This window comes from Littorina saxatilis, linkage group LG1 (genome assembly GCF_037325665.1).
Source record: "Littorina saxatilis isolate snail1 linkage group LG1, US_GU_Lsax_2.0, whole genome shotgun sequence".
Classification (NCBI taxonomy): domain Eukaryota; kingdom Metazoa; phylum Mollusca; class Gastropoda; order Littorinimorpha; family Littorinidae; genus Littorina; species Littorina saxatilis.
The window spans coordinates 64,076,433-64,086,943 of record NC_090245.1 but is presented as its reverse complement, the minus strand read 5'-3'; the positions used below and the strand labels follow the sequence as shown (position 1 = coordinate 64,086,943).

Below are 10,511 nucleotides of genomic sequence, written 5' to 3'. Positions count from 1 at the left end.
GAAACCCATGCGCTGGACATGGGGGTTCCCCAGGGCAGTATCATCGCGCCAAACTTATTCAGCATCATGCTCTATGACATTACTGTGCCAGTGTACTTCTGTATGCGGACGACCCCGCCTTAATAGACACTAATAGACCACGCCATAACAGAGTTACCAACACTGTTGACCCATCTTCTTACCAAACTGAAATCGACAACCTCTGTCAATATATGTACACCAACGGCTTCCAACTAGCCTCAAATAAAACAGTCTTTCTTGTTGTCTCCCGTAGACAACTGTACAGGAACTGCAGTATAAAGATAGGTTGTGATATTATCAAACCGAGCTCAGAAGTTAAGTTCCTCGGCGTTATCATTGACACTCGACTTAACTGGACCAGTCTTGTGTGCAAACCAAGGCATGACCTTCTGATCCCCCAGCTTGAGGCCGTATGGGTTGAAACTAGATTAAACCAGGATACGCTGTTAATAGGTACATTTTATAGGCCGCCTAACTCTAATGTAGAATACTGGAAACTCATCGATCAGTCAATTAAAAATGTCGCCGCTTCAGAGCATATGTTTATTATTCTTGGTGATTTCAATTCAGATTTTACAAACAACCCGTCGCAGCATCTTCTTAATATTATCACTTTAAACAGTCTACAACAACTAGTTACACTTCCGACCCGCGTTACAGAAACAACATCGTCATGCATTGACCTTATTCTTACCTCGAGTGTAGACATCGTGCAAAGCATTAACGTTCTACCCCCTATTTGCAGCGACCATTCTGTGCCATGTGCGACAATCAAGAAACACATACATAAAACTCCTGCATCTAAAAGAACAATATTTAACTATTCCAAATTAAACAAAGAAAAATTCCTTATCGAATTGAGGAAAATCGACTGGATGAACATTGCAACGCTACACACTGTCAACGAAGCTGCCAGGTCATTTTCCGAAAAGCTGTTAATTAAGTGTCGCAAGACTATGCATGCCAGTAAAGACAATTTATAACTGTTCGCGATCAAGACGCACCATGGATGACAGAGGAAATTATAAAACTACGCGACAAAAAAAGATCAGTTCATGATACAGCAGTGCGACTAAACACACCTGAGGCCTGGGAACACTTTCGTATGACTCGCAATAATTATACTGACACAATTCGTAATCGGAAATTAGAATATATAAAAGAATTAGACAAAAAAAGTATCCAGTGGAGATAACTTTGGCACTAAAAATTGGTGGAAACTAGTTAAATCATTCTTATCAAAGAAAGGATCAAACCCCAATGAAATTCCTCCTTTGACGTCAAACGGAACAACCTACTATACTAACCTAGAAAAAGCAAACTTGTTCAACGACTTCTTTATCCAACAGTCCATTGTCGAAGACGATATGTCAGACATTCCTGAAGTACCAAGGCTTCCTTGCAGAATAAACAATCTCACACTTTCAGTCGAAGAAATTAAAAATACGATTAACAAACTAGACAAAACAAAAGCAGTCGGTCCAGACGAAATCCACAATCGAATTTTAATTGAGAGCTGCGAAGTGATTTGTGACAGCCTAACTGCACTGTTTAATCGGTCTTTACGTGAAGGACTTTTTCCGTCAGTTTGGAAAATAGCCCACGTTTCACCAGTTCATAAAAAGGGGAACAAAGATACATGTAGTAATTATCGTCCAATCTCCCTCCTAAGCTGTGTTGGCAAAACACTAGAGAAATGTATACAAATTCATGTCTTTGACTACTTAACACAAAACAATATCATTACAGAGTCGCAGTCCGGTTTCATCCCTGGAGACTCAACTGTTTACCAGCTTCTTACAATATACAATGACATATGCAAATCACTCGATAATAGAATAACTACCCAAGCAATCTTCTTTGATATATCCAAAGCATTCGATAGAGTTTGGCACCGGGGCTTATTGCATAAACTCGAAGCCGCTGGAATTAATGGGCCATTATTAAACTGGTTTACAGACTACCTAACAGATCGAAAACAAGCAGTTGTATTAAAAGGCAGTAAATCAACTTATCTTCCAGTAGTAGCGGGAGTTCCTCAAGGTTCAGTGCTTGGACCCTTGCTCTTCCTAATTTATGTAAACGACATTGTACGTGATATTGAATCTACGATTAAGCTTTTTGCTGACGACACTAGCATGTACTTGTCTTTAGCCAATCACAACATCCGTGCCGAAATTTTAAACTCAGATCTTGAAAAAATTGTAAATTGGGCAGAAACATGGAAGGTAGCATTTAACCATGCAAAAACTGAATTGGTGAACTTTTGTACACAAAGAACCCCTGATATCGCAGATCTAAACTTTGGCAATACCATCCTTGAAAGTTCCCAAAATCACAAACACTTAGGAATAATAATACAAAACAACTGTAAATGGGATGAACATATAAAATCTCTTGTTGCAAAGTGCAGAACTCTCGTAGCTTGCTTGCGTACATACAAATATAGACTGAGCCGAAAATCATTGGAAATTATGTATAAATCCTTCATTCTACCACACTTTGATTATTGCGACATAATATGGGACAATTGTAGCAAAACCCTAACAGATGAACTCGAACAGTTAAACCTAGATGCAATACGAACAATCATCGGAGCTGTCCGCGGAACCAGTCACTTTAAGCTTTACGGAGAATCTGGACTCCAATCATTATCTGAAAGGCGTAACCGTCATAAACTAACAATGTTCCATAAAATTACTCACGACAAGACCCCCCCATACCTACAAGCAGCACTCCCATCTCTCGTAGCAGCCAACAACCCCTACCACAGACGCCGCCCCTTAGAACGAAGTATACCCCCACATCGAACAGAAACGTACAAAACATCCTTTTTTCCTTCGACAACAGTACTCTGGAACCAACTACCTGAACAAATACAGTTAACCGACTCCCTCGGGGAATTTAAACATTACTTAACAAAAGACGACACACAAATTCCCGTTTACTTCTACAGTGGCAGTCGACAAACACAAATAATCCACACAAAAATGAGACTTAATATCAGCGATCTAAAGAAAGACTTAGTTGAGAGACACCTTGCGGAAAATAGCGTATGCGACTGTGGTGATGGAACAGAAACTGCAACACACTTCTTACTAGAATGCCGTTTACACTTAGCTGCAAGAAACAACACAATCAACAAACTAACCAACAACTTCATACACACAGATATTCTACTTCATGGAAACCCCTCCTTGCAAACAAAAATTAACAAAAAAATCTTTTTAACAGTGCAGGAATTTATTGGACAGTCCGGCCGTTTCGAACAGATAAACATGTAAAGTGAAAACAAAATCGATACGTCTACTCGTCTCTCTCTCTCTCTCTTTCTCTCTCTCTCTCTCTCTCTTTCTCTCTCTCTCTCTCTCTCTCTCTCTCTCTCTCTCTCTCTCTCTCTCTCTCCCTCTCTCTCTCTCTCTCTCTCTCTCTCTCTCTCTCCCCCCCTCTCTCTCTCTCACTCTCCCCCTCTCTCTCACTTTCCCCCTCCCTCCCTCCCTCTCTCCCTCCCTATCTCTTACTCGCTAACACCATAAATATTATATATGTATTCTAAAACTGATTTTTGTTTTGATGTACAATTTTCATTCAATTTTCCTTTCATGTTTGCTTGCTTTTCATTTAATCTGTACCCTCCCCAATCACATAATTCACCTCCCCCACCTTTTAAACGGAGACAGACAGTATTCCACAGATTTGAACAGGAAAAAAATTTTCCCACCGTACACTCGTTCATTAAACGTTCAGGCCGCTTTGGGTAAATCAGAATAAATGCTCTACAAGCCGGACAACAACTTTAACTTCTGCACATCTCCTACCCATCCCTCTTCTTTTATTCATCTTCTTTCCCTCCTTCCTTCCTTTACTGTCTTTCTTTATCATCATAATGCAACGTTCATTACGTTATTAATAGATTTGGTTTATTGAGACAAATTTTTCAGCCGTTACCGCCTTATGTTGTACTGTCATGCAGGAACACCACTATAAGCTTCTAGCTTGTTGCTGTTTCTGTGAACTTTGTATACATGTCATGATTGTAACCCTTGTTAAAATAAACTTATGTTTAAACCAACTGGACCAGTCATATCGAACATCTGATCAATAAGGCCAACAAGGATCTTTATATCATACGCTACCTGGCGTCCCAATCCTGGGCCAGAGGACGCAAGTGTGTCACAGAGGTAGTGCGGGCATTAATTCGCTCCCGCCTCCTGTACGGGTGCGAAGCTTACTTCGCGACGCGCCCGGCGCTCATGAAAAAACTGGCTATTATAGAGTGCAGGGCGCTCAAGATAGCTCTGGGACTCTCCCAACAAGCGAGTAAGAGTCGAGTCTACAGCGAATGTGAGTGGCTGCCCCTTGTGGATGAGATAAATCTCCGTTCAGCTCAGTATGCTGTCAGAGCCCACGCGGTAGATAACTCTGCCTGCGAGGTCTTGACTGACTTTTTTCCTCAGCACCAAACTTATGAGGCCAACACCAAACATAGCACTCAACTCTTGGCCAAAACGCTACCCTTATCCGACACAGTAAACCGCATTCTAGCCGGTAGCGGGGTGAAGGTCAGTGAGCTGGCCAGGGTCCCCCCGCCCTCCTACCCGCCCTGGCTTGAGGAAACCCCTACTATCATATACGACAGTGAAGATAATACTACCAAAAAAGATAACCCCGTCTACCTAGCTACTGTTACAAAAGAAACCCTAAACTACAAATTCTCGGAGCATTTAAAAGTCTTCACTGACGGATCCAAATTTGCAGACGGCAGCGTTGGCTGCGCCTTTGTGATCCCAGATCTCAAAATCTCAAGGAAATATACTCTTAATAAAGACATCTCCATATTCTCAGCCGAGCTATTTGCCTTGCTCATGGCATGCACTTTTGTAAATGACCTCCCAGTCACACCGCGTGCGGTAGTTTTCTGCTCTGACTCGCGCTCTTCACTACAAGCTCTGCATCGAAACACATCAAATCGGGCAGAGCTACAAAGAGAAATCCTCTTTATATGTCACCAGTTAATCGCATCCGGCACATCCGTATCATTTCTCTGGGTCCCCTCTCACGTAGGGGTCCGGGGAAATGAACTGGCGGATGTCGCTGCCAAAGAAGCGGCAGAATCTACCCCAGCTAACACTAACATCGGCTACGCAGTAACCGAGTTCTACAGTAAAATTCGTAAACTCATTCGAAGTCAGTACGTAACATCTCTGTCCTATCAACCCATTGATATGAACGATCTACACCCCGATCTCCCAACAAACCTCCTCACTATCTTCAGACGCCTCCGTGCCGGCGGCTGCCGCTTCCATATCTTTAACAAGTCCTGCCATTGTGGAGAACCCTATTCATTTCAACACATGTTCGCTCCATGCGCTACAAATAGAATTACCTTTAAAACCTTATATGACCATATGCAGCTCCATGGTCTGAGTCCCCAGGATTATTTGCGCAGTAGCAGTTCTCTAGGCTGGTCACACAGCTTGCTGCTGTGCCAACTGGTCAGGGACTCGGACATGGGGCTGTGGGTATAACTCTAAGCCCAGATTATCACATCAGCGTGTTTCAGTTTGAGGTCGAGTGGCTCCCGCCATCCCTCCTGATTCTAGCGACTACCCTCCAGACAACATATCCTCACCCTAGGCTCACTAGTCGCCAAACTGTACATATTGTTTTTATTACCACGGCCCTCGTGGCTTACATCTTAATCCTTTTATTTTTAAAAAAAGTTTTGAGATTTATTGTTCGTGTTCCTCTTACTTGCTCATCTATTTGCTTTTATTGGTGATCCTGAAAGGTTCCACTTTTTAACTCGTTTTGAATTAAAAAAAAAATCATTTTACAAACCCGTTATTCAAGATATAGAATACAGACTTATAATTCTTACCAAGAAACATCTTAACTACTTTTCATTTTAACAAATTCCACAGAGCATTATCAACTCAACCCCACCCCCTGCCCTCCTCTCCTTATTTTTTATTTCTTTCTTTTTTTTCTTTTTTTTTGAAAGCGGACAAACACTCAAGTCCTTAATGGCTCAAAACCGTAGGACTTTTAATATTAATTTTAACTAATAAACTTGACTAAATGTAAAAACGATGAATGAATGAAGTCAGAAACAGGTTGGAAATTACAAAAAGATCAAGTGAACGTGTTCGGCAGAACTTTGTGCACGCCCCAAAAACATGGCTTCCCGACATGTTCCAAGTACAATAACTTAATTATGCACATTGTAGGGTCATCTTTTCTCCTCTAAGGTCAACAGTCGCCGTTTTGTTTACTCAGCCGGTGATGAGTTAAACTTCATAGTTGACTTACTAACGATGTTACAGCTTCAACGATTGGCGGCCTGCGCTCTCAGTTCAGCGCAGTTAGACTGCGTCGAAGTAACGAACAGTGCTAATCCTAAACCTCGCAAGAAGTTTCGATGTTTTTCGATCTCTGTCTGATTGATGTTATGATCACTGGCCCTTAAAAGCGAGATTATTTATTTAAAAGAGGTGTTACCAGGTGGGGAGGGAAGCGAAGAGCACAACGCTTCCAACAGTTTGTTGAAACAGCTGAATAATCAGACTGTTCGGTGTGGTGTTTTTTTCTCCTAATGTAGGTCAAAACTAAATATTGTTTCTAACTTCAATGATGACACAGGAGGGAATCCACTCCGAAATCGTGTCTGAACGAAATAAACGGACGAAACGACATCAAGTGATCGTCAAACTCGTTAAAGTGTGTTAAGTCTTGTATCCAATATAGGAGCATTAAAATAATTACAGTAACGCACTGCAAAATTATTGAAGAAGAAAAAACAATATTGATTAAATACATAAAAATAATAACGCACGGAGCGGATATAGAAACATAAAACTCTTATTAAAGTTACAAACACTAAATGTAAGTCACAGTACAAGACGGATGACGAATACATGTTTTGCGTTTGGTTGTTGTTTTATGGTTGTCTTTTTTGGTAAGAAGTCATTCTGAAATACCCTCTGAGTGTAGATCATAATACAAGACGGATGACGTGTCACTACTTTATTAATATTATTTTTTAGGACCACGTTACTCGGCACAGGTCATCATACCAGACGGACTACGAATCATTCAGTTGTACAATAATCACTGTTACCTGGTGTTTCAGACCAATGAGCCACAACTCTGTCCATGCTGCCAGCGACGACAGCAGCCACGCCCCCTCCCCTCCACCCCTCCCCCTCACCCACGGCGACCACGGCCTGGGAGGGGCAGGGAGGACGGGGGAGGAAGAGGACGACGACAAGCTGGCCATGGGGGACCTGCTGGAGGAGGAGGGTGGGGACGACAAGGACCCCTCCCATTTCTCCAGCACCTCGACCCTCTCCCAGCAGAGCCGCCGCTTCGCCGACGTCAAGCCGCCCTACTCCTACATCGCTCTCATCACCATGGCCATCGAGAGCTCGCCCAACGGCATGATGACGCTCAACGAGATCTACGCCTTCATCATGACCCGCTTTCCCTATTTCAAGGAGAACCAGCAGCGCTGGCAGAACTCCATCCGCCACAACCTGTCCCTCAACGACTGCTTCGTCAAGATCCCGCGCGCCCCGGGGCGTCCCGGCAAGGGCAACTACTGGGCGCTGCACCCGGCCTGCGGGGACATGTTCGGCAACGGCAGCTTCCTGCGCCGGGCCAAGCGCTTCAAGCTGGAGCGACAGAAGAGAGAGGAGGCGGCCCACATCCAGCACGTCAGTTCCTACGGCCACTTCAGCATCTACGGGACCCCTCCCGGTTACAAGCACTACCCTTCCTTCAACCCGCTGGCTACCCTGGGAGGGTTGCCTCAAGGGTTGTCTCATCAAGGCCACCATCCCCAGGCTTCCCACCCCCACCACCTCCACCAGCAGTACGGGACCCCCCACCCGTCCCACCACCAGTACGGGCACCACGGTCAGTCTTTGGGTCTGTCACCCTCGCAGCCCAAGCTGAACGAGTCGCCGGGCGCCTGGACCCCGCCTACGCCCAGTGGCTACTCCCACTACTACAACCCCTCCCAGATAAACAGCTCCCTCAGCGGCTCCCCCCTCACCCCCACCCCGCTCGGGGGATCCTACTCCCTGCCCATGTCCATGCCTCAGGTGCCTTCCACCTCTCCCGGCGTGTCCACCGCCTCCCTCGCCTCCTACACCTCTCTTCAGCAACCCTCCTACCCCTCCCAGTACCCCACCCACCCCCAGTTCCGCCTGCAGTCTACGTGATGGCGTCACCAGAACATCACCAGAGAGATTATAAAGACACCCGGTAAATGTATGCTTGTGTTATTACGTCTCAAGAGCGATGCTAGTTGTGGCGTCATACTGAAGATAAAGTCCATTTGATATAATCCGAAAGATGACGTTAAACTTTGCAAATGCCACTGACAATACTACACCATAACAGAAACTGAGTTATTCCAGTTAAACGGGTAACATTCAAGCAAAGCAGCTGCTCATTTCTGGCAGAATGATTGTCAGATAATTGACCTTAAGCAACCGGTGCGCTTTCGTGTCGGCTGGCAATGGCGCAGCCCATTGTTACAATGACTTCTTCTTCCTTTACAAGAGGTTAAGTTGGCACAAGAACATTCAGACGAAACGCCGCTTTGCAGCTAAAATAACCCTGGGCTGACACACGTCAGAACACATCCGTGATATTGTTTGCTCTGTTTTGAACATGTCTTATTACTTTTGAAAATTGGACAAATCCATGTACAGATTAACTATTGTAAACCGAACCACCAATTGTACTTGAGTTACTTGTATATTTTTGTTTGGGTCAACTGTTTTGTGTGTGTGTTTTGTTTTCTTTTGACTCACTGAACATTGCAAAAATTTTGTTTGCTGATGAGACCAAACTTGTGAAGCAAATTAGTTTGTGCTAATCAGTTTTGCTCAACAGCTAAAACACAGTTTTGACGATACCTTTATTGTACACTGAAGTGCTATTTTACGTACCTCTGCATTGTAGAAACAAACCTGGAGATTATACGTAGTATGTATACGATCTTGTGATCACCTACACTGTAGAAACCCGAGGGAGCCCAATTCTGTATTGTACAGAAAGCATCTGAAGCGTTTCTTTTTTGCGACCTCAAATTTGACCCACGTGTAACAATTTGAGAACAAACAAAAAACAAAACTAGAAGAGCAACAGAACTTACCCTACTGACAACTGCACGAGAAAACCGTCGTTCAATTGTTCATAATTCGCTTGGCATGATAATACACGATTTTGTGGACAAATTCTAAACAACTCGAATTGTAATAATTTAAAAAAAACACATGGCAAAAAGAAAAAAACTTGCCGCTATAGGACGATGAAAAATAACAGATTTTTATTGCAACAGGCCAAAAATACTGTTTCTCATTCCTCTTTCCAACAAGCGACCCAAGTGGTTTTTTTATGAAGCCTACTTTGGTATAGCTTTTCTCGTTTGATAAACATTTGACGACAGTTTGCAAACTGGAAAATGAAAACGACCGTTTATGTTTTGAAAAGAGGTTTACTTAAACATATCTCCACAATTTGTGTTGAAAAAAACGCATGTTTTGACTCAAACATGAGAAAAGAAAACAAGACTTGAAACAATAAGATATTGTAAAAGCACTTTTGAGAATAGTTTAGGACGCCAGGTGTAAACAGCTTTGCCTAAAACCTGAAAGACAGCCAATGAACGTCCTACATATTTTCCATTTTGAAATAAGCTGCCTGTGAAAATGTTTTACTTCAATCTTTTTTTCTGATTTTATTTTCATCCACAATATGGATTGTATGAAGTGACACAGGGCAGTAAACTTTCTTTCCCCTCAAATTGTGCTTTTTAATTGTAGATGCGCATGATATTTTCTTCCTGAAGGCTCTGTCGCGTCGGAGAATGTTACGTTTCGTTCGTCGACAGGAATGGATGTCAATGAACTTTTTGTGAGTTAGATTGAAGAAGTATTCTAACTAAAGGCGTACTTTTAGGTTGTTTGTTTAGTTTTGTGTTTGCTTTCCTGGGAATATGATGTACGAGTACTGGTACACGAGTTGTGTGTGTGTGTGTGTGTGTGTGTGTGTGTGTGGTGAGATAATGAGAGAGAGAGAGAAAGAGAGAGAGAGAGAGAGGGTGAGAGAGAGAGAGAGAGAGGGTGAGAGAGAGAGAGAGAGAGAGAGAGAGAGAGAGAGAGAGAGAGAGAGAGAGAGAGCTCGAAACACGTTTTGACTAAAAAAAAAATAATGCAAGGGTTTGCTGTTCCAATACCCTAATGCGCATTTTCTTTGCCAACCGCGTGCTGTGTTTGTACAACATATGAGCATCCAAGTCGTGCCTTCAAAAATAGTCCTACTTTTAGAACCACGTTAGTTGTGGTTTTTATGTTAACTTGTGGATGAGTTTCAATGAAACTGTATGTCATTTCGTAAAGTTAAGTGGTGATTCCATAATACTCAAAATTGTGACTTTGGAATAATCGTCAACATCATGAATTCTTTGTGTGTATTTC

The 10,511-nt window shown here is 43.0% G+C and overlaps 1 protein-coding gene across 1 annotated transcript; it reads left to right on the top strand.

Moving 5' to 3' along the window:
- Window positions 1-7,161: 7,161 nt before the first annotated feature.
- Window positions 7,162-10,085, top strand: LOC138976296 (forkhead box protein B1-like). Its single transcript, XM_070349146.1, has one exon. The coding sequence runs from the start codon at window positions 7,299-7,301 to the stop codon at window positions 8,244-8,246; it is 948 nt and encodes a 315-aa protein (XP_070205247.1). The 5' UTR covers window positions 7,162-7,298; the 3' UTR covers window positions 8,247-10,085.
- The last annotated feature ends 426 nt before the right edge of the window (window positions 10,086-10,511 follow it).